General features: G+C 41.6%; 1 protein-coding gene across 1 annotated transcript in view; it reads left to right on the top strand.

The window, feature by feature from the left end:
• KIAA1210 (KIAA1210 ortholog) overlaps positions 1 to 24,913 on the top strand; it is a 48,845-nt gene that overhangs the window by 16,453 nt on the left and 7,479 nt on the right. The window contains exons 4-9 of the mRNA XM_063660171.1: positions 1,741 to 1,867; positions 2,515 to 2,649; positions 5,835 to 5,990; positions 14,347 to 14,544; positions 17,268 to 17,376; positions 21,289 to 24,489. Of these exons, the coding sequence (XP_063516241.1) occupies positions 1,741 to 1,867; positions 2,515 to 2,649; positions 5,835 to 5,990; positions 14,347 to 14,544; positions 17,268 to 17,376; positions 21,289 to 24,489 (3,926 nt within the window). The remainder of the gene's footprint in view (positions 1 to 1,740; positions 1,868 to 2,514; positions 2,650 to 5,834; positions 5,991 to 14,346; positions 14,545 to 17,267; positions 17,377 to 21,288; positions 24,490 to 24,913) is intronic.

The following is a 24,913-nucleotide window of genomic DNA, read 5'->3' as shown; positions in this document are numbered from 1 at the left end:
TTCTGGAAAAAAAAAAGCCAGCATGAAATTCAATAGGGATTGCACTGAATCTGTAGATCATTTTGTGAAGTACTGCCATCTTAACAAGTTTAAGTCTTCCAATGAATGAACATGGGATTTCCTTTCATTTATTCAGGACTTTGGCATTTTTTCTCATCAGTGTCTTATAGTTTTCAGATTATGAGTTTTGCACATCTTTTGTTAAATTGACTTTTAAGTTTTTATTCTTTTGTTGCTATTGTAAATAGAAGTGTTTTCTTAATTTCATTTTTCGGATTGTTCATTGCAAGTGTATAGAAATACACTTGCATCCTTCAACTTTGATGAATTCGTATATTAGTTCTAGTCATTTTTAGTGTATTCATTAAGAGTTTTATATACAAAATTATGTCATCTGTGAATAGAGATAATTTCACTTCTTCCTTTCCATTCTGGATGGCATTAATTTCATTTTCTTACCTAATTTCCCTGTCTATAATCTCCCATACACTGTTGAATAGAAATGATAAAAGCAGTCATCCTTGTCTTGTTCCTGATCTTAGGGGGAATACATCCAGCCTTCACCATGATATTAGCCGTGGTTTGTCACAGATATCTTCTATCAAGATTGAGTGCATTTATCATGGAAAGGTGTTGAATTTTACAAATGTTTTTTTCTGCATCTATTGAAATGGTCGTATAGTTTTTGTTTTTATTCTATTGATACAGTGTTTGGCATTCACTGATTTTCATACATTAAGCCAATCATTCCTTGTAAATCCTACTTTGTCATGGTATATAATTCTTTTTATATGCTGTTGGATTCAGTTCGTGAGTGTTTTATTGAGGATTTTTGCATCTATATTCATAAGAGATATTGGTCTGTAGTTTGCTCTTCCTGTGATATCTTTGGTTGAAATTTTTTAAAGGTAAAATACATTACCGCACTCCAAAAAGGAGTCTTTCATGTCTTTAGCCTTGCATTTGTTTTTATCTTTCTTCTGATTTTTCTTAACACATAATTATCATCAACCTGGCACCATTCCCAATCAGAAGGTATTTTCATCTGGATTTAGCAAGCTTGGGGAAGGGAGGGGCAGGTGGTACATAAGATGACTTTGAAATAGGATAGATATATTGTAGAGCTCTTGTGTGAAAGAGGAAAGGATTTGATGAATTAAAGCCTTGTGTATCTGTGAAGATCTTTGATATTTTTTTAAATCAAAACAAAAACACGAGAGAAATTTGGATGTGAAAGATCTTTTATAATTCTCACTGTAATAATAGCAAAACTCATGGCCTTTCCTCCCATTCCCCGGAATTGCCACTATTGAATTATATACTTTAAATGGGCAAAATGTATGGCATGTAAACCATATCTCAGTAAGACTGTTATGTAAAAAGGATATATGCTCATAATGTAAAAATTAAAATTATACAGAAGGACATGAAGTAGAAAATGAAAATTTCATTCCTGTCCCTAGTGTGCCATTCCTCAGAGGGAACCACCTCTAACAATTTGTGGATATCCTTCTAGACTTTTTTCTTTGAATATGAACTATATATGTGTGTATATATTAAATGGGACCATACTATTATCTTTTTCACTTACTATCTCATGATAGTACTTTCTATGTCAGCACATATGCATCCCTGCTCTCCTTCTGAGGTATCTATGGTAGGCCATATTATGAATATACATTTGTCTTCAGTTCCCATGGCCCTTGGGTTGCTTTTACAAGACCTTTCCTTTCTGTCCAGGGCCAAGAGCAGCATGGGGAGCAAAGCCCTATCCCATGATAGCATCTTCATGTTGGGTCCTGAGCCTGAAAGATCAGCAAGTAAAATGTTTCCTTCTATGGATTCCCAGAGAGGCAGACCTCAGCAGGTAATAGTGGACTCAAGCATCAGTGTCTAATTGGACTACTTCTCTTCTGTTCCCTACTCTAACCCTGCCAAAATTAAAAGGAGTGGGAACTTGGTTCTGCTTCTCAGCTGATCCTACCCCCACAGGGCTGTTGTAAGCCTTGAGTGACAGAATGTATAAATACATAATGTGCCTATTACCTGGCACACAGTGTTGATTAGTATTGCCATATTCACTTCTTTTTTTTTCTTTTTTCTTTTTTTTTTTTTTTTTTTTTGAGATAGGTCTCACTCTGTCACCTAGGCTGGAGTGCAGTGGCATGATCATGGCTCACTGCAACCTCAACTTCCCAGGCTCAGGTGATCCTCGCAGCTCAGCTTCCCGACTAGCTGAGGACTACAGGCCTGTAACGCCTGGATGATTTTTTTGGTACTTTTTGTGGAGACAGGGTTTCACCATGTTGCCCAGGCTGGTCTCAAACTCCTGGGCCCAAGCAACCCTCCCGCCTTGGCTTCTCAAAGTGCTGGGATTACATGCATGAGCCACCGTGCCTGGCCTATATTCACTTCTCTTAACATACCATAAGAATAATTATTTTGGCAGCGACATTCCACTGTTTATGTGCTGGCATACCAATCCTCAAGTTTTTTTCTCTCTCTCTTACACAGAGATCCCATATTTCCAGAACTCTGCCTAAACCTAGGAGTAAGGTGCCTGGAGTTGTGTCTGGAGCCATGTCAGAAGCCGTGCTTCAAAATGTGCCTACAAGTGCAGTCTGGGTTGCTGGCCCCAAGATCACTGAGGTAACAAAGTGGAATTGTTCAGAGCATGGGCAGCTGAGTCAGAAAGACAGATCTATGCTTGAATTCCTACTCTGCTACTTACTGGCTGTGTGACCCCTGGGCTAGTTGATTAACTTCTCTGAGCCTTCTTTTCCTCATCTATAGTGAGTATAATATTAACATCTACCTCAAAGGGTTGCTTGTGATGATTGAATGAAGACTCAGAGAAGTTAAAGATGTTGCTCAAGCCCACCCTGGTAGTAAATTGTAGACTTGGAAATCTGACCCAGGTGTATTAAACTCAAACCCCATGATCTTTCCATTACCCCAAGATGCTCAACTTCTTTATACCTGCCTGGACAGAAAGAAGGGTACACCTTAGCGCCTATGTAATGTAGCATGTATGTAGCATCTTGCCTCCAGCTAATCCTAAACTTATGGTAGGGATCCATTGCTCAGTCAGACTATAGCTATGATCCAGAAATGCTTCAGGGGGAGCTGAAGATATTGTCAAGGAGACAACCCTTAACAGCTGCCTTCCCCATCTCAGCCTGTGGGTGGAATTATGCCCAAAGGTCCCTGTGTAAGTGGGAAGAGAACAAGGAGGAGACCCTTCTCCACTGGAGAGATGATTATTTTCCATTTGGCAAAAGGTAAGTAGGGCTTATTTCTGACATGTCTGCTAAAACCCCATATCTCTCACTCTGGTTTCCTTTCTTTTGGATCCATTAGCTATAGAGGAGAAAACACAGATAGACACTAATGGTGTTGACCCTAAAGTTGTTAAGCAGCCCCTAGGGTCAGAAGACTATTTCCCTCTTGTACTACAGCAGGAAAAGTCACTTCCATGAACTATTCAATCTTCAGTTTTAAACATCAACACTAGCTTTCACTCACCTCCATAGTTACACTCCCTGCAGCCTCACGACCATGACCAAGTGGCACAGTGTTCTCACATTCAGAAAGAGGAAACTGGTTTCTTGGACTCCTCCTTCTTTCCCCTCCTCTCTTAGTCCCAGCAACAGAGAGACTCATATAGCAGAGATATTCCATTTTTTTAAAAAAATTATTTTTTGTGAAAATTAAAGGAAAATATTCTAGGGGCATTACTTCTCACAAGGAAGTGGTTGGGGAAGGCCACAATAGCCTAAAGGCAAGCTTTCTTAAATGTTTGGCTTGGGCCTACACCTCACACTTTTGGCCTGATCCCTTAGTTGATACCCTGGAAAACAAGGCTGAAGACAACATAGGGTATTAATAGGACCTAAGTCATCAACAACCAACCTGACCTTTGCATGGGAAATTTCCCTTAAGTACCAAAATGACAACCCCAATGGAAGGATGGTTGATAGCATTAAGTCAAGGGTCCTGACACCCAGTGCTACATAAAAGCTGGGGCAAGCATGGAATTGGCCAGTGGGGTCAATTCCCTTGAAGGGGCAGGATTCTAATGGATTAAGTGACATTCAGAGCAACAAGGAGATTGTGAAAGAAGAAATCCAGGTATACAGTTATGTCAGAAATACTGACACTGAGCCAATTTTATTTCCTGCCAGATTTTCACCTGATGTCCTATCTGAAGTGTTAGGAATGTGGATGCCTACATTACTCTCCAAGACATTTTCTGTTCCCTTTGTTTGAGCACAAATAGTTAAAAAGATACAACGGCAGATTATTAGCATCTTGCTGTTGTTGAATCAAATTGAATTTAGTCATTTAAGAAACTGAGACTTCAAAACAGTTTTTCTTACTGCTCACGGGCTTGACTGTCCCTCAGCCCTTCTTAAGGAAGCAGGCACACCATCTGTTCTGGTTGTTGCCTTTAAACTTCTTGAACTTGGGCTTCAGTATGGGCTCTCCCTTTTCTGGCCCCTATAATTAGGAGACACGAATTTACAGTGATCAAGAACAAGCGCTATCAAGCTGGACAGACCTTTCAAATGCTTGCTCTGCCACTGAGAGAATTAGGGCAGGTTACATCATCTCTCAAACTTTGTTTTCCCCATCCGTAAAATGGAGCCCACAATAGCAAATGCTTCAAAGAATTGTTGTGAGGCTTCAGTGAGATCTATCTACGGAGAGCACTCCCTGCTTAGCACATTGTAAGCTCTTAGTAAAAGTTAGTTGTCATTATTGTAATTATTATTATTAAAGCTGGGCTTGGAGTTGGTTGATATGGCCTCTCCCCAAGAGCTCCCAATGGGGCCTGGTAGTAATAAGGAAGCACTGGAGAAACTGGCCAGGAGCACCCAGGAGCATAACCTTGGTAAGCTTCACTGTGGTTCCTTCTTTGGCTACAGTGTCTGAAGGCTATCTGCCCTGAGCTGAGCAGAGTCTACAACAGAATCAAGTATGTCAACTTCATGACAGCGAGAATTTGTTTTGTTTATTGTTGTAGACCCATTTCCTGGAATGTGGTATAATGCATTGTAGATGCTTAGCCAGTATTTGTTAAAGATAAAAAGCAGGGATTCTGACCCACATCAAGAGGACCATGGCAGAGACCAGTGCCTCAAAGTCAAGTGTACCATTTTCTTCAAAAATGAAATCAACTAAATTGTCTGCTGAATCCCAAGGAAAGCCCAAATGATCAATTTTTGTCCTTTAAGGAAACCATTCCGTAGATTTTCTTTAAAATCTATAGATTTTAAAATTCTGTAGATTTTCTTTAAAATCCCAGAAAATCATTATTGACAGGATTAAGATAAGCAACTAACACAGTCAAGATTCAATCCAAATAATTCCTGGAATAATAGGAGCAAAGAGTGTAGTTTGGATGCCAATTCCAGGTCATAACTCAAAGACTCGCCTCTACGAGAACTGGACTTCCAAAGTCAAATTCAGACATTAAAACAAAGATCAGAACTAAATGAGATTTGTATTTAACATCAGTAAGGAGATAACATCAGGGTTCTGATCTTGCACGAACAAGCAATTTGAAGTTTCTGTCTTTGTTTGGGGATTGGCAAAAGTGTGCAGCACCCCAGAGGGGAAATCAAGGCTAGTAGTCTTTGGTTTGAGTAGGTACTAGAAATGAAGACGGGGAGGTAGGAAATTCTTCCCTGGGCTTATTTTTTTCACTTTGGATTCTTAGTCCTTCAACCAACTTTGGATTCCTTTCTCTTATTAAAGAATAAGAGAAAACCACTAATTTGGGGAAGAGAGCACAGGTTTTAACTTGTTCCTTCTATTCTCTCTCTTGACAGAACCCACCATCGCGCCGACGCCGACTCAGCATCATGCCACCTGTTATCCAACCTGAAATAATTTCTAAGAACTTGGTGGAAATCTCTCTCGATGAGGAGTCACCTAAGGATCCACAAAAGAAGGCTTTACCACATGAGAGTTTGACAGCGACTCAGGTGAGTATATATTAAGGGGCAGGTTGAGGGGCCTCACAGATCAGAGGCATAACTTCTTCTTGTATCATCTATTCTCCTGCTGGAGCTCAACACTAGGGGGATGATTGGGGAAGGAGCTGACATTCTTGGCTTTTGATTTGCATGGTGGTTTTCCATCCAATTCTACAAACCAAATAATCACCATTTTAATGTATAAGCAAGGGAAGATAGTATTTTCGAAAAAATAATAGTTTGCAGATGTTTTGAGTTATTTCATGAAGATAAAAATGCAGACTTTTACTGAAGCATAGACTCTACACTTAGAAATCCAAAAAATATCAGAGGTTAGGGCATATAGTATTATTTGATAGACACATATCCATGTGAAAAATCAGTTGACACATGAGAGGGCGGTGTGTCTATTTCATATGTCTAGGTTTGTCAACCAGATAATATCAATCAGCGTATAGTAGTGTGTGCTCATATCAACACTTCCATTCTCAAACTAATGTGTGTTTAATTGAATTGGTTGTTGGTGAACTTGAAAGGGCTCTGAGAGTGAGGTAGAGTTTAGAATGATTAACCTTTGGAAATAAAAAGTAAACAGAAACCTAATTTATAAGGAAGAGAATTGGCCAGTCAGAACAAAACTCTATTTTGATGTTAAAAGATCCTATGAAGTGAAGCAGCCCTCAGTTAGATATGTCAACAAAGAAACAAATTAGGTTAAAACCAAAGTTAAAGCACAGACTGGTAGTAGGTGGATGGATGCTTATAGTTTTATGGATCTGGGCTATGACTACAAGTATTTTCTGCAGAATGCCACTAAATCAGATGAATTGGGATGTATAATCTGAACTAGTGGAAGGATTGAATTAGATAACATTTTTTATTGTAGTAAAATACAGATCACATAAAATTTACCATTTTAAACCTTTTAAAGTATACAATTCAGTGACAGTACATACATTCACAATGTTATGCAATCATCACCACTATCAAGGTCCAGAACCTGTTTGGTTCTCCAAAATGGAAGCCCAGTTCCTATTAAGCAGTCATTCACCATTCATATCTCACCTTCATATTCCCCTGACAACAACTATTCTGCTTTCTATCTTTGTACTTGCCTAGTATGGATATTTCATGTAAATGGAATCATACAATATGTGGCTTTTGTGCTGGCTTCTTTCACTTAGCATAATGTGTTTGAGGTTCATCCATGTCATGACATTTATCAGTACTTCATTTCTATTTATGACTAAATAATACTTCATTGTATGGATGTACCACATTTTGTTTAGCCATTCATCCATCGATAGACACTTGTGTCCTATCTAACTTTTGGTTATTGTGTATAGTGCTATTATGAACGTTCTTGTACAAATTTTTGTTTGAACACCTGTTTTCAATTCTTTTGGGTATATACCTAGGAGTGGAATTGCTGGGTCATATGGTAATTCTGTGTTTAAGTTTTTGAGGAACTACCAAACTGTTTTCCCCAACAGCAGTACCACTTTACATTACATCCCCACTAGCAATGTATGAGGGTTCCAATCTCTCCACATCCTGGCTAACACTTGTTAGGTTCCTGTTTTAAAAAAATTATAGTCATGCTAGTGGGTGTGAAATAGTATCTCATTGTGGTTTTGATTTGCATTTCTCTAGTAAATAATGATGTTAAGTATCTTTTCATGTGCTTGTTAGCCATTTGTGTATCTTCTTTGGAGAAATATCTATTTCTCCTTTGCCAATGTATTAATTGGGTTATTTATCTTTTTGTTGTTGAGTTTGTAAACCAGAAAAGTACCCAAGACAGGTCAGAAACAATTTGGAAATTTTATTTTGCCATGGTTAAGGATGTGCACCTGAGAGGCAGGTCTGTGCCTTTCTCCAAAGATGATTTTGAGGGCTTCAATGTTTAAAGGGGGAAAAGGCGGATATTGGGGAAAGATGAACACATTTTTAAAAGGTGTGGAAAGATAAGAGACAAATGGTTGCATTTTTTTGTCTTTGATCAGCCTTTCACTGAATACACAATTTACATGTGAGAGGGGGTAGAGGAATAGTCACTTATGCCTTCATCTTCCTCAGTGAATCTGCATTTTTACATCAGAAGAAGCAATCAAATATGCATTTGTCTCAGGTGAGCAGAGGGATGAGTTTGAGTTTTGTCCTTTGTCCCACACCTGTGAAGATAAGCTATCAATATACATTGTCAGGGTAAAATTCTTAAAGCTTAAAGTTTGGGCTGATTAAATTCCCTGGCCTCAGTCACATTGCAGGATAAATGCTGGCATTTCACATTTAGGGGTTAAGTTATTCCACTGAATTGGCTAATAAAGAGTTAATTTAGAGTGCTACAAATTTGCCTCTTTTTATAATATCTCATGCTTTACCTGGATGGCTTACACCATAATTCCCCAGCATTGTATACAAATAAGTCTCCGAAGCCCAGAGCCATCTTTTTTTTTTTTTTTTTTTTTAAAGCAATCTTCTGCTGCGTATGCCTGTAGTCCCAGATACTCGGGAGGCTGAGGCAAGAGGATCACTTGAGGTTAGGAACTCCAGGCTGTAGTGCACTACGATCATGCCTGTGTGTAGCTACCATACTTCCACCTGGGCAATGTAGTGAGACGCTGTCTCTAAAATAAAATAAAATAAAATAAAATAAAATAAAATAAAATTTTAGTTTTAAAATCCGCTAATACATCAAAGGAGAACATAATTCTCCCTCCCATGATTGTATACAAATTTACAACTTTCAAAGTGATTTTCCTTATATAGTTACATTTCATTCTCTCAATAACTCTGTAAAGCAGATAGGAAAGATTCTGATTATAGATGAAAAAAAATTGAGGTTCAGAGAGGTGAAGTGACTTGGCCAAGGCCACAGAGCCAATCAAAGATAGAGCTGGGGCTTGATCCCAGGACTCCTGACCAAATCCATAGCACTTTTCACTGAACTATGTGGCTTCTAGCAGTCCTCTTTGTATAACCAATGCCCAGCAATAGCAACGACAGCTAACATTTATCAAGACTTTCTTATGTAACGGGCACTGTGTTAAACACTTCCCTTGTATAATTTTATTTAATCTTTACAACAACAAACCAAAGTATGTATTATGATTATTCCCATTTTACAGACATGAAAACTGAGGCTCAAAAGGGCTAGGGAACTTGCTCAAGGTCAGACAGCCAATAAGTGGTATAGCTAGGATGTCATATTCAGGCCTGTTTGGTTTCAAAGTCCATGTTCTTATTCTCTATACTAGTTAAGAAACTGAAGAGATTGTGATAGAAGGCGGGCTGCGGGGAATACCAGAAATTCCATCTCCAAGAACTTTTAAGTTGGCAAAAATATTGACCACAACAGCTTTTAAGTAACATAGATTTTGAAAGAAGCAGCAGCTGTGCAGGAACTCTCAGGAATGGGCACAGAAGCCACTTTGCCACACCCAGGGAATTAAAATCCCTACAGCCATTATTGGGTCTCACACTCTGTGCCAGTACCTCTTGGTGCAGAAGTCTCCCACTAAGAACCACATTTCCCACCAAGAGTCACTTCTTCTTGTGGAGATGCTTTTAGCTTTTGACTCACATAGAACCCAACTCTCCAACATCCCAGTGTCAGTTTCAGAATGTATTTTTTCTCAGAGTGACAGCTTTATGGGCCAAATGCTTGATGAAATCTGGGCCTAGACAGCCACCTGGTAGTCCCCTTATTTAAGACATTACAATCAGAGCTTTCCTTTGTTCCAAGAAGACAGTCAACCTTCTCTCTATCCCTGCTCAAAAGGGGAAAACCCTAGCATCATACAACAGAAAAAGAAATCATTAAGAAGGACTACCAAAATGTGCATTATTGACTAAACTCCTTTGCACTGGGTCTAGAAACTTGACAGAAGGGAAAAAAGAAGTGAAAATGTGTTATTATTTTCCAAAGAGCAGCCCTTGTCCCAGCTAACAGCAAAAGAGTGTCCAGCTCTCTACTAACCAGTGCTGAAGAATCCTTTCCCCTGGCCCAAGGTCCAACCCAGGTTCCTTCTCTAAGAAGATTCTGGATTAGTAGGTACCAGGCCGGGCACATCTCCCAGATGTTGAGGCACAGGGAGCCCATTTAATTCCAGATATTAATCTGAAGATGTCTGTGCTAAACTCTCTCTAAAACACAGGAGAAGAAATGAAAACATCTCAGCCGTACTTAATAATATGCATAATGGACCAAATGTTCTCCCTTATAAGTGAGGGCTAAATAATGTGTACACGCTGGACATAGAGTGTAGAAAATAAACATTGGAGATTTGGAAGGGTGGGAGTGAGGGAGGAGGGTGAGGGATGACAAATTACTTAATGGGTACAACGTGTATTATCTGGGTGACGGTTACAGTAAAAATAAAAGCTCAGACTTCACCTCTATGCTATATATCTGATATATCCATGTAACAAACTACGCTTCTACCCCTTAGATTTATACAAACGAAAAAATAATATGCAGATTGGGTTCAGACAGGTTATGTTGGCTGTCAGAGTGCGTGGAAGGAGAAGTAGGGTTGGAGGGGAGTGAGGATGGAAAAGTAGAGAAAGGTGTCCCACTTTCTCCACTCGTTTTTCTTTCAGAATTCTGCCAGGAATGGATTCTATTTGCTTTTCTTGGGTAACTCATAAGATCCTGTGGTTGACTTCTGTGGTAGCTTTTTTTTTTTTTTTTTTAAGACAGTCTTGCTCTGTTGCCCAGGCTGGAGTGCAGTGGCACAATTTCGGCTCACTGCAACCTCCACCTCCCGGGTTCAAGCAATTCTCCTGCCTCAGTCCCGCGAGTAGCTGGGACTACAGGTGTGCACCACCATGCCTGGCTATTTTGTGTGTGTGTGTATTTTTAGTAGAGACGGGGTTTCACAGTGTTAGCCATGATGGTCTCGATCTCCTGACCTCCCGATCTGCCCGCCTCGGCCTCCCGATGTGCTAGGATTACAGGCGTGAGCCACCACGCCCGGCCTGTGGTAACTTTTCTAAGTTGCTGCTAACCAATAGGACTGAGGGAAAGAGGACCTAAGAAGGCCTAAGAAGGAGCCACACTTCCCAAAAGGAGTCCATATATTTCTGACTCCTGTTCTAAGGCAACTGATGGGATTATTCCTGAACTTGCTGTACTCATATTTGAAAATGGGAGCCGTTCTCTTCATGCTAGAGGACTAGGCAGTGGTTCTCAACTTTGGCTCCTGGAAGACTCATTTGGAAACCCTGTTAAAGCTATTCGAAAGCCTTTCCCCTGATATTCTTACTCATTAGATCTTGGTATGTCTCCAAAATGTGCTTTTTCAACACTCGTTCCAGGTGATTTTGGTGCTGGGGGATTCCAGACCATACATTGAGAAACACTGTGTAGAGTTCCAGAGAGTGTATAAATAGTTTATTTAATTCACTGGTGAGTTAAGGGAAGTCATAACATATACATATAATCTATACCCACATAACATACTCTAAACCTAACAACAGAGATCCTCTTAAGACTGTTTTAAATCACATGTCTGAGCTTGAGCTCCATAGTCAGATGAGGAGAATGCTTGATGGTTTTGCTTTTTAATTTTTAGCCCGGCTTTGAGAATGGATGTGGGTCTGTGTTTAGACTGATGTCTATAGATTCCTTAGTGAGAGTCAAGCTAACACAGGGAGATCAGTGGCTGTTATTAAGTTTGATGGACTCTTGGCTTAGGCTGTGATTGGAAACAGATAAACTCTGTCCTGCACATACCCAATCTAGAAATTGCCAGATTTTTGCTGAGCCTGATTTTTCTGTTACACTACAGAATGAGTTTCACTAAAGTAAACTAAGTATCTTTAGTGTTTATACCAAAAGGTTTGGGATGCCAACTGAATTGAAAGGCCTTTATATTTATTAAATATGTATTTACTTGCCATGTGGGCATCATAAGTTGGCTTTCATGCAAAGCAAGTTGTACAGTGTACTTTTAGGGTTTCCAGATTCATATACCTCCTTGTTTTTCTCCTTCTGTCTTTGGCTGGAGCTAGTGAGGCCTCAGAAAGAATAACTAAAATAATACAGGGAACAGAGGAGCTTGCTCTGATGACATCTCAGAAAGGCAACTTCTGGTGGAAGCCTTTAACGTAATCAAGTCACCAGTTGAAAAAACATGTTTTGAGCAACTACCATGTAGTGCTTGTGCAACTACTACAAGCACAGTTGGAGGTAGTGTATCCCCAATACAGTAGTATATAGAACAGATAAAAACCCTTCTTCATGGAGTTTATATTATAATGAGGGACATGGACAATAAGCAAGCTAAATAAGGAAAACATATTGTATGTCAGACAGTGAGAAAAGTGACAGGGAGAAAAACAATGTAAGGAAGGGGATATTAAGTGGTTCAAACATTTTAAATAGATTGGCCAGGGAAGACATCACTGAAAAGGTGCCTTTTTTTTTTTTTTTTTTTTTTTTTTTGACGGAGTCTCTCGCTTTGTCGCCCAGGCTGGAGTGCAGTGGGGTGATCTCAGCTCACTGAAACCTCCGCCTCCCAGGTTGAAGTGATTCTCCTGCCTCAGCCTCCCGAGTAGCTGGGATTACAGGCATCTGCCACCACACCCGGCTAAGTTTTGTATTTTTTGTAGAGATGGAGTTTCACCATGTTGGCCAAGCTGGTCTCAAACTCCTGACCTCAGTTGATCTGCGTACCTCAGCCTCCCAAAGTGCTGAGATTACAGGCGTGAGCTCACCACACCAGGCCATGAAAAGGTGGCTTTTGAATCAAAACCTGAAAGAAGTAGGGGAGCTAGCCACATGGACATGGGGGAAGAGCATGCCTAGCAGAGGGAACAGCAGGCACAATGGCCCTAAGGGGAGAGCATGCCTGAAGTGCTTGAAGAACAGCAGACCAGCAGTGTGTTTGGAGCAGGAAATGGCTGGTAATGTGGTCAGGGATAAAAGGAAGACAGATCATGTGAGGTTAGCCGGAGCATAGATGTTATCCTCCAGCCCCAAAAGACCAGAACTATGACACCACTCTGAAGTATGAAAGACGTTCGGAACAATAAAAGAAGAGCTTTTACTCTATATACTGATATCAAATTTATATTTCCAGTAGATAACACAATCTAACTAGACGATATCAGGAAGAGGCAGTATATAAATTCATAGATGAAAGTTGCACAAAGAAGTAAAGGAAATCTTGGGATCAATCCTACTTTTGTGTGATTGATCCCACAAAAGTCAACTGTACTATTTCTCTGTCTTCTCCCTGAATCCAAAGCAGAATGGTCTGCAGGATTTGTCATCAGCCTGACCCATTAGCACTGTGTTAAGTCCCCATGCACTGGAATGACAGTGCCATCTTCATTACCAAGATAGTAGCTAAGGTTATCACTGCATCAACATACAATGGTGGTGGGAACCATGAAGGCATGTGAAAGCTGCAAGTACCAAGGGGATCCCTGGCACTGTGCAAAACTAGCCTGAAGAGAACTTAGTGGGTAAACACAATTGGAGATTCTGTCTACTTGCTAAATTATAATATATCGTTTGCTACTAGTATCTAGCAGAGACAGTTTACCAGCTGATCTTCAAAGGGCCTTCTGCTAACAGGAATCGAAATCTTCTTAGGAATGGAAAGAGCTCTGGGGAGGCTCTTTGAGGTATGGAAAATGCTATGTCCAGAATCCCAGAGGAGACTATTTTGAAGGTCCTACAGAGGAATTCAATTAGGTGTCCCAGAACCAGATAGTATGGAGATATGGAGGCCAGCCATAATGAGGACAGGGTTACAGGCTCCATCACTATCCCACTGGAGGTTGGAGCATTCAGTTCCTGAGGGTCTTCCCATCAGTCTTGCACTCATGAACTGTCAATATAAATAAAAGGTAGTGTGCTGTCTATGAAAATGCACCTTGCAGATAGGCCCTCTTCCAACCTGATTTTCCTCCCTCCACCCAACCCTCCAATATAGAAATCCCAGAGCTCTGCTGGGTTTCACTGATACCAGTTGTGCCTCTCACCCCAGCCAGATGTCCTGTTGATAAGAAGGGGATCTAGGACAAGAGAACATGCAATCTCTCTGACTTTGCAAACTCGATTAAGTGGTTGTGTTCCCATCCCGAGGACAATGGGGTGCCCCTGAAAGCTTTCTAAGCAGAGGACTAACCCAAACTTCTTCCTGTTTCTTGTTTTCATCTGCAAGGAAACCAGTAAAATTATGGAGCTTACCTCTAATGAATAAGCCTATTGACAGGAAATGTAGGAAAAGGGGACAATAGTTCATGAAGGATTTCTTCTTTGGGAATTCTTCAGCCGGAAGAATATCCAACTTTTGAGACCAATAACAGCATACGGGTTGACTCGTCTATTTTCTCCCACCTTCTCCAGAGCTTCTCTGAGTTATCATCTGGACCTGATTGCTCACAGTCCTTGACTGCATTTGCCATGCTTGCCCCTACCAGCAGCACCCAGCTGCCCATTGGTTTCAGCACCCCAGTCACCACTGAGGGCTGTTTGGATTCTTCAGCTGCTCGCCACAAGATGACTTTAAATCCCCGCAAACAAAAGAAGAACCTTCAAGAGATTGTAAGTCCTTCAAGAGACAGGGCACTAAACTCCTGTATAAGAAAAGATGAGTTCCAACCTTTGCAAACTACTACTAGGGAAATAGTATGGTGTAGGAGACTCATGCCCTAAGTAAGCTTGGCAAGGTCAAGGGTGCTGTCCTGAGCTTGACACCCCCAGAGGGGTGAGCAAGCTTGCATCTATTGGGTGTGGTTTCCTATCCTGTGGAACTTATATTAGAAAGGACTAAAAGGAAGCAGAAACAGTGAATGATTTAAACCCCCATAAACTGCTTATTGGGTTAACATCTGGGAGTTCACTCAGCCCTATTTGTAGAGAATATTCAACCCTAGCCCAGATCAGGATTCTTTCAGTTATTAATCAGATGAGACCCATGAGTCACAAATTGCAGCACTATTCCACTTATTTGGAGGTCAAGCTTTCAGCAACCCTAAACATCCAGAACTTAGTTGTTAACCCATCCAAAGATCTCCAAATAGATGCCACATGACTTTCTAGGAAGCAGATCTACTGTGTTAAAAACATGGCCACAGATTAGACTCAGACCTGACAGCAAAGAGAAGTGACAGCTGATAGCAGAGAGAATGACAGAAACAATCTGGGGCCATTTAATATAGGGGCTCAAGAACCTTGCCCACCTCAATACGTCCTTCAGGGCCACACTATATCATCGTCCAATGTAATAGATCATTTCATTATTTGTCCAAGTCATCTAGAAAAAGTAGATTATTTTCCGTGATCCCTGTTTAAAAAGATAGAGAAATAATGCTTTTGGAAAAGGCTTTTAGTAGAAGTTAAGGATTAGGGCCGGGTGCAATGGTTCATGCCTGTAATTCCAGCACTTTGGGAGGCCAAGGCGGGCGGATCACCTGAGGTCGGGAGTGCGAGACCAGCCTGACCAACATGGAGAAACCCCGTCTCTACTAAAAATACAAAATTAGCCAGGTGTGGTAGCGCAAGCCTGTAATCCCAGCTACTCGGGAGTCTGAGGCAGGAGAATCTCTTGAACCCGGGAGGTGGAGGTTGTGGTGAGCCAAGATCGCGCCATTGCACTATAGCCTGGACAAGAGCAAAACTCCATTTAAAAAAAAAAGTTAAGGATTAAAAAATGTTAGTGTTTAGTGTTTAAAAGGATGTGTCAGTTGTCTATAAAACTCACTTTGATCAAAAACTGAATTCACCAGTGATTCTGGGCTGAAAGGAAGAGACTGTAAATCAGAGGTGAAGAGACTAAAAGATTGTATAGTACAAACATTTTACAGGGAAGGGCATTGAAGCACAAATAATTTCAGATACTTACCCAAAGTCAAACACCCAGGTAGTAGCAGAGCTAGGGCCAGAATCCAGTCTTCTGACTTCCAGCTCAGCACTTTTTTCATCCCACCATCTTGCCTCTAGCTTAGGCATCTCATTTTCACTTTAGGTTGTAGACAAAATACGAGTTGAAAGAACAGGTGGAGGAGCAGGGCGGAAGAGGGAAGCCCTCTGGTGGCCTTGAGAGTACCTTGTTAGTTTGGTGTCAAAGAAGGGGTGACCAATTACTAGGTGCCAAACCCTATACATGCATTATCCCCTGAATACCTCACCACAAACCTGGGAAATGGGGAAGGTTGGCTGAGGGAAGCAGTATGACCCTTCTAACTTTCTTCTTTCTGTATAGCCTAGTTGAGAAAAAGCCTGGGCATTACCCTCTGAGAAGGCCAGAGCATCCACTTCTTCCCTGTGACTCTCTCCCTGACATGTGGATGAATATAAAAAAGATCCAGGATCATTTATGACACAGGGACTACTACCACTTTCTCCCTGCTCTGTAATTTCTTAGATCTACAAGTCCCACAGGAAGTTTCTCCTGGTCCCTTGTTTATCAATGTAGACACAGTGATTCAGAGAATAACTTGCCCAAGGTCACACAGCAAGTAAATGATGAAGAGATTTTGAATCCAGGCCAATCTGACCACATTTACTCAAAAATAAATTCTTATGAGCTGTGTCTGTTTGCACAGGCACTTTGAGTGCGAGTGTGAAGAGTTGTATGTTTGTCTTTACATGCATGCCATAAAGGCTTACACTAAGCAAATTCCGGACACTGTTCAGTGCAGTGCTATGCTGACATTTCCAGAGCTGTATCGTAATTATCAGAAAACCTTATTTATACTAAACCAACTTCAGCCCATCCAGCGTAAGGGCTGAACCTTTCAGCTTTTTCTCCTTTCCCTCCCAACAAAACCCCAATTCTTTTTCTTCTTTTGATCTGGAAAGAGATAATTCATGCTTTCATTACATTCCCTGAAAAGAAGCCAAATAGGATTTGAATTTGGATCACAGGTCTGGTGAAGCAAATCGGAGAATCCCAATATGGCCGAGGGCATGATTGTTGTCAGGCCCAACGACCCCATTTTCGGATTCTTGGCCTTCCAGTGTGGTTCAGTCATTACCAGAGTATTTTAGAGAGATCCCTGCAGTGTGTCACTCAGATATTAGAAACTCCAAACCTGGATGAACCACTTCCAGTAGGTAAAATGATCCTCAAGGATCTCTTGGTGGAAACAATTCCATTAAGAAATCCCTGGAAACATCTCCATTGAAATAATGTCCATCTTTAAAGGTACTATTACGTGCCCAGCATCAAGAACTTTCTTCCTGATGCTTTTTCTTTGGCAACCATGCAGGAGTGGTTGGAAAGCACTTCAGTAGGATTCAAGCTCTTTCTTTTCCTGTTTCAGGTGGAACCAAAGCAGGAGGAGCCAAACCTTCCATTGGTTTCTGAAGAAGAAAAGAGTATAACCAAACCAAAAGAAACCAACCAAAAGAAGCTGGGAATGGACAGTACAGGTTAGCACATCTTCACCCTCACCCAGAAACACGTATGACAGACTTCATTGCACAGTGATTGATAGGAGCTATACCCAAGAACTACCCAAGACTGCTGCCCTTGGTCTTCAGAGAGCTTTCAATTTTATATGCAGAAAATGTGGTCCAGGCTTCTCCATCTAAATTGCCAAAGTAATACAATTGCCACTTGTGTGGGGTTCAGGTAAAGGATCATACCTGGATTCTTATTTTATGTAAACGAATTTCCAACAAGAGAGGTGTTTTGTTTGTGAATTTGTTTCATCCTCTCTGAGGCTAATGTACATGCTGAATTCCTCAGTGAGCCCAGATATGAGAGGACAGCCACTGATTTCCCCTTCAGCATTCTTCCTCAGCAGCAGAACCAGAAAGGAATAACAGAATTGGCCAAAAAATCATTTTTTAAAAGTTGCCTTTCTCTTCCTGTAGAGAGAAAATATCTGTGTTAATAATGATACTATTGCCCACATCCATGGACAAAGAGGGTTTATGCAGCTGCAGACAGATGTCCTTGGCAGCCAACACCTATCAAATCCCCAAACAACAAATATCACCAGAGTGAAAATCTCTCTGTGTGTTCATGTGTGTGCGTATGTGGATGTTGGCTCCAGCTGATGGCAAGCTGATTTCAAGCAATATTTGATAAAAAATTCCAGTTCCTCAAATTAAGTTGAACAGTTATGTTACGTTTTTGCCACAAAGGATTTCACATGTGGGTTCAAAGACAGGCTATTCCTAAACATGTTTTCCCATGAAAACTAAGAAAACCACAAAACCCTCCAGAAAAAAAGAAAAAGAAAAAGGAAGATTAAATGAGTACTCTTTTGTCTTTTTGAGCTTTATTTTTATTTATTTATTTATTTATTTATTTATTTTATTTATTTTAAGACGGAGTCTCACTCTGTCACCCAGGCTGGAGTGCAGTGGCGTGATATTGGCTCACTGCAACCTCCACCTCCCTGGTTCAAGCAATTCTCCTGCCTCAGCCTCCCTAGTAGCTGGGACTACAGGCACCCACCACCACGCCTGGCTAATTTTTTGTATTTTTAGTAGAGAGGGGGTTTCACCATGTTAGCCAGGATGATCTCGATCTCCTGACCTTGTGATCTGCCCGCCTCGGCCTCCCAAAGTGCTGGGATTGCAGGCGTGAGCCACTGCACCCAGCCTTTGAGCTTTATTTTTTAATAGTTGTCTCTTTTACACACAGAGGATAGAACTGAGTCAGCATCCATGGGGGCAGATACTTTAGTTGATTTTCCATATCATGGAAGTGGTTTGGAGCATAGTCAGCTATTCTCAGCGCTGTATGCTGGATATGAAACTACTAGATGGAGCTAGGGATGCAGCAGATAGTGAGGGAAGAAAGGCAGCGAGGGACCCTTCCATCTGGGGATCAAAGTGAGTTCCTTAGAACTAGAAGAAAGGAGAGGAGTAATCTGTACAACTACTATCTTGTGCTTGACCTGAAGCCTGTGGACCAATGCAATTGTTAAGGCATTCCAAGAATTTCTTTGCATGTGTATTACATATGATCGGTTTAAAAAAATGTTTTTATTTCAATAGCTTTAGGGGTACAAGTGGTTTTTGGTTACACAGATGAATTGTATAGTGGTGAAGTCTAGGATTTTAGTGCACCTGTCACTAGAGTAATGTACATTGTACCCATTATGTAGTTTTTCATTCCTCACCCCCTCCTACCCTTCCCACTTTCTGAGTCTTGAGTGTCTAATATACCACTCTGTATGCCTTTGCATACCCATAGCTTAGCTCCCATTTATAAGGGAGAACACGTGGTATTTGGTTTTCGATTCCTGGGTTACTTCACTTAGAATATTGGCCTCCAGTTTCATCCAGGTTGCTACAAAAGACATTATTTCATTCTTTGTTATGCCTGAGTAGTATCACATTTTCTTTAGTTGATTTTCCATATCATGGAAGTGGTTTGGGGCACAGTCAGCTATTCTCAGCGCCGTATGCTGGGTATGAAACCACTAGATGGAGCTAGGGATGCAGCAGATAGTGAGGGAAGAAAGGCAGTGAGGGGCCCTTCTATCTGGGGATCAAAGTGAGTTCCTTAGAAAAGTACTAGAAGAAAGGAGAGGAGTAATCTGTACAACTACTTGCATAGGCTTGACATTTTCTTTATCTACTCATAGGTTGATGGGCACTTAGGTTGATTCCATATCCTTGCAATTGTGAATTGTGCTTCAATAAACATATGTGTGCAGGTGTCTTTTTGATATAATGACTTCTTTTCCTTTGGGTAGATATTCAGTAGTGGGATTGCTGGATTGAATCATAGATCTATTTTTAGTTCTTTGGGAAATTTCCATACTGTTTTCCACAGAGGTTGCACTAATTTACATTCCCACCGGCGGTGTATAAGTATACTCTTTTTATCACATTCATCCCAACATCTATTGTTTTTTGACTTTTTAATAATGGCCATTCTGGCTGAGGTAAGATGATATCGCATTGTGTTTCAATTTGCATTTCCCTCGTGATTAGTGATATTGAGCATTTTTCATATGTTTGTTGTCCATTTGTATATCTTCATTTGAGAATTGTTTATTCATGTCCTTTGCCCACTTTTTAATGGATTATTATAGTTTATTGTCACCTGGCTTCAGCTCTGGGTGCTTTCAGTTTTGAAGACTCTGTATGAGTTCCTTGGTTGCAGAGTATCTTTGTGTGATGGCTTTCTCAGATGCTGATTGTAGTAGTGATGTGCTGGGTGTGTGCGCAGGTTCACTGTCTCCTATGGGGAGTTTTCCATCTGGTTCACAGTGTAGGCTGCTGCCCATCACTTCTTTCAAAGGGTCTGTGGTTTCTTTCACTCTTTCTGTGAAGTTCCTGTGTTGCTTCTTGGAAAAAGCTCACAGCATGAATATCTACATACTATTTGTCTTTCCAAGTGGGAGAGACATGCTAACAATGTCTCCAATCTGCATCTTGGAAATAAAAACAACTAGGATTGTTTTAATGTAAGAGGGTAGAAAAAAAGAAGAAAAGGGGGCCATAATCTTGCCTCCCAGATAACTCCTATTGACCCCTTCTTAAAAAAAAAAAAAGCAACATGGCCAAGCACGGTGGCTCATGCCTGTAATCCCAGCACTTTGGGAGGCCGAGGCAGGTGGATCACAAGGTCAGGAGTTCCAGACCAGCCTGACCAACATGGGGAAACCCCGTCTTTACTAAAAATACAAAAGTTATCCAGATGTGGTGGCATGTGTCTGTAATCCCAGCTACTCAGGAGGCTGAGGCAGGAGAATTGCTTGAACCCAGGAGTCAGAGGTTGCAGTGAGCCGAGATCGCACCACTGCAGCCTGGTATGAGGTATGAATTCAAAGTGTGAAATTTGTCTTTGGGTAGAGTGTAAAATAGAACCATAATTAATTTTCAATTTCACTCCAGCCTGGGCGACAGAACGAGATTCCGTCTCAAAAAAAAAAAAAAAAAAAAGCAATACATGCACATGATATGAAATTTCAGGTATTTCAGATAAATATTATGTAGAAAATAGAAATGCTAATTAGAAAGTAAAAAATTCAATTCCTCCTTCCCCAGTCAGTTTCCCCAAAGGTAGTCATTGTTACAGGTTCAAAATTTGCCTTCTGATATGTCTCACACTGAATGGTGGACCAGACTATTGGTAAAAAGGTGATAAGCCAACCCTGGAGTCAGTTTCTAGAACTAGGATTCCTCTTTGGCTTAAAAATGTCCAACTGCAGAAACCTAGTAGTGACCGAGTTGCCCTCTGTCTTCCAAATAGCTGCTTCCTCATACTAGGAAATTCAGTAGCAAATAGGTACCATTGGGCCAGGGCACAGTATTCTTATTTTAGGAAGTCAAAGTCACACGTATTTCTCCTTTCCTTATTTCTGTTTGGTGTAGATTCCTCAAGCCAGAAACAGAACAACAAAACTGAGATGTATGATAAGAAGACAACAGACCAGGCTCCAAACACTGATGCTTCTGGGAGTCAGGGCTATCCAGTGTCAGCAGCATATGGAAGAAGATGGAGAAGAAAAGGAGCAAGTGTTTCAGGATTGAGTGAGTGTGAATTCAAAGGAAGAAGCCTTAAACAATCCAGTGGAGGGTATGGCCTGGGCGATAGAGCTGGGTCTTCACCTACCAATAAGACTGCCAGGAATATCCCTTTCTCGCACTTGCCCTTAGAGAAGGACAACATGGAGCAGCCTACAACTTCACAACCAGAAACCACTACCCCTCAGGGGTTGCTTTCAGATAAAGATGACATGGGAAGGAGAAATGCTGGCATAGATTTCGGATCCAGAAAAGCATCAGCAGCACAGCCCATACCTGAAAACATGGACAATTCCATGGTTAGTGATCCACAACCATACCATGAAGATGCAGCTTCTGCAGCTGAGAAGACAGAAGCCAGAGCTTCTCTCTCACTGATGGTGGAAAGCCTTTCTACAACCCAAGAGGAGGCCATTCTCTCAGTAGCAGCAGAGGCTCAGGTGTTTATGAATCCTTCTCATATCCAGTTAGAAGATAAAGAAGCTTTCAGCTTTGATTTACAAAAGGCCCAATCCAAAATGGAGTCAGCCCAGGATGTTCAAACTATTTGCAAAGAAAAGCCTCCTGGAAATGTTCACCAGACTTTTACAGCAAGTGTTTTGGGTATGACAAGTACTACAGCCAAAGGAGATGTTTATGCCAAGACTCTGCCTCCCAGAAGCCTTTTTCAGTCCTCAAGGAAGCCTGATGCTGAAGAAGTCTCCTCAGATTCAGAGAATATTCCTGAGGAGGGGGATGGTTCTGAAGAACTGGCTCATGGTCACTCTTCCCAGTCCTTGGGGAAGTTTGAAGATGAACAAGAAGTCTTCTCAGAATCAAAAAGTTTTGTTGAGGACTTGAGCAGCTCTGAGGAGGAGCTGGCCCTCAGATGCCCCTCCCAGGCTTTAGAGGAGCCTGAAGATGAAGAAGTCTTCACAGAATCAAGCAGTTATGTTGAAAAGTACAACACTTCTGATGATTGCAGCAGCTCAGAGGAAGACCTGCCTCTCAGACACCCTGCTCAGGCCTTGGGAAAGCCCAAAAACCAACAAGAAGTCTCCTCTGCTTCAATTAGTACTCCTGAAGAGCAGAATGATTTTATGCAGCAGCTGCCTTCCAGATGCCCTTCTCAGCCCATTACGAATCCTACTGTTCAGCAACAAGTCCCCACCAGTTCAGTGGGCACTTCTGTAAAACAGAGTGATTCCGTGGAGCCAATCCCTCCAAGACACCCTTTCCAGCCATGGGTGAACCCTAAAGTGGAGCAAGAAGTTTCCTCATCTCCAAAGAGCGTGGCTGTTGAAGAGAGCATTTCTATGAAGCCTCTGCCTCCTAAACTTCTTTGCCAGCCTTTGATGAATCCTAAAGTTCAACAAAACATGTTCTCAGGTTCAGAGGACACTGCTGTTGAGAGAGTCATTTCTGTGGAGCCACTACTCCCCAGATATTCTCCTCAGTCCTTGACAGATCCTCAAATCCGGCAAATCTCAGAAAGCACAGCTGTTGAGGAAGGCACTTATGTGGAGCCGCTGCCTCCCAGATGCCTTTCCCAGCCCTCGGAGAGGCCTAAGTTCCTGGACTCAATGAGTACTTCTGCAGAATGGAGCAGTCCTGTGGCACCAACACCTTCCAAATACACTTCCCAGCCATGGGTGACCCCTAAATTTGAGGAACTGTATCAACTCTCTGCACATCCAGAAAGCACTACTGTTGAAGAGGACATTTCTAAGGAGCAGCTGCTTCCCAGACATCTTTCCCGGTTTACTGTGGGAAATAAAGTCCAGCAACTGTCCTCAAATTTCGAGCGGGCTGCTGTTGAGGCAGACATTTCTGGGAGCCCGTTGCCTCCCCAATATGCTACCCCGTTCTTAAAGAGGTCTAAAGTTCAGGAAATGACCTTACTTCTAGAGAAAATGGCTGTTGAAGGCACTTCTAAGAAATCACGGATTCCCAGGCGTCCGACCCAGTCATTCGTGAAATTTATGGCACAGCAAATCTTTTCAGAGAGCTCTGCTCTTAAGAGGGGCAGTGATGTGGCACTTCTGCCTCCCAATCTTCCTTCCAAATCTTTATCGAAGCCTGAAGTCAAGCACCAAGTTTTCTCAGATTCAGGGAGTGCTAATCCTAAGGGAGGCATTTCTTCAAAGATGCTACCTATGAAGCACCCTTTACAGTCCTTGGGGAGGCCTGAAGACCCACAGAAAGTTTTCTCATATTCAGAGAGAGCTCCTGGGAAGTGCAGCAGTTTTAAAGAGCAGCTGTCTCCCAGGCAGCTTTCCCAGGCCTTGAGGAAACCTGAGTATGAGCAAAAAGTCTCCTTTGTTTCTGCCAGCTCTCCTAAAGAGTGGAGGAATTCTAAAAAGCAGCTGACTCCCAAACATTCTTCCCAAGCCTCAGATAGGTCTAAATTCCAGCCACAGATGTCATCAAAGGGCCCAGTGAATGTACCTGTAAAGCAGAACAGAAGTGAGAAGCACCTGCCTTCAAGTAGCCCTTTCCAGCAACAGGTTCATTCAAGTTCTGTGAATGCTGCTGCTAGGCGATCTGTTTTTGAGAGCAATTCTGACAACTGGTTCCTAGGAAGAGATGAAGCTTTTGCAATCAAAACCAAGAAATTCAGCCAAGGTTCCAAAAACCCCATAAAGAGCATTCCAGCCCCTGCTACCAAACCTGGGAAGTTCACCATTGCCCCTGTCAGGCAAACATCCACTTCTGGGGGCATTTACTCTAAGAAAGAAGATCTTGAGAGTGGTGATGGTAATAATAACCAGCATGCAAACCTATCCAACCAGGATGATGTTGAAAAGCTTTTTGGAGTTCGACTGAAAAGAGCCCCTTCCTCGCAGAAGTATAAGAGTGAGAAACAAGATAACTTCACCCAGCTTGCTTCAGTGCCCTCGGGCCCAATTTTGTCCTCTGTAGGCAGGGGGCGTAAAATCAGAAGCACTTCCCAGGGGCTCCTGGAGGCTGCAGGGAACCTCACCAAAATATCTAACATTGCAGATAAGCAACAGAGCAGGCCCAAATCTGAAAGCATGGCCAAGAAGCAACCTGCTTGCAAGACCCCAGGTAAGGCTTTTATCTCTCCAGATGGCAAGTAGATATCAAGTGGAAAGAAGAACTGGAAAGCAAAGCCTTGAATGGGCATTAAAGTCTATTCTAGTCTTTTACTGAATTGTGGCTTTGATAGGGCTGGTTTATGGGTTTGGGAGCAAAATAGTGCCCCATTCTAGATTTAATAGATTTGGAGGTAGTTAATTTTGAGCCTTCCCTTTCCCAGTGGGATCCCCCTCTGGACATCCGTCTACATTCCATAGTAGACACATGACCATTTCCCCATTCCCTCTTCCTCACCCTCTGCACACCTTACATTTGGATGGAGTTTTATGCTTTTCTCAAAATACTTTTACATGTATTAAGCCCCTCCCTAACACCATGTGGATTTTTAAAGCCAACTCATTAGTAGAGCATTATGTTCAGTCTCTCAGCCTGA

This window comes from Pongo pygmaeus, chromosome X (genome assembly GCF_028885625.2).
Source record: "Pongo pygmaeus isolate AG05252 chromosome X, NHGRI_mPonPyg2-v2.0_pri, whole genome shotgun sequence".
Taxonomy (NCBI): domain Eukaryota; kingdom Metazoa; phylum Chordata; class Mammalia; order Primates; family Hominidae; genus Pongo; species Pongo pygmaeus.
This window is presented reverse-complemented; position numbering and strand designations above follow the sequence as displayed.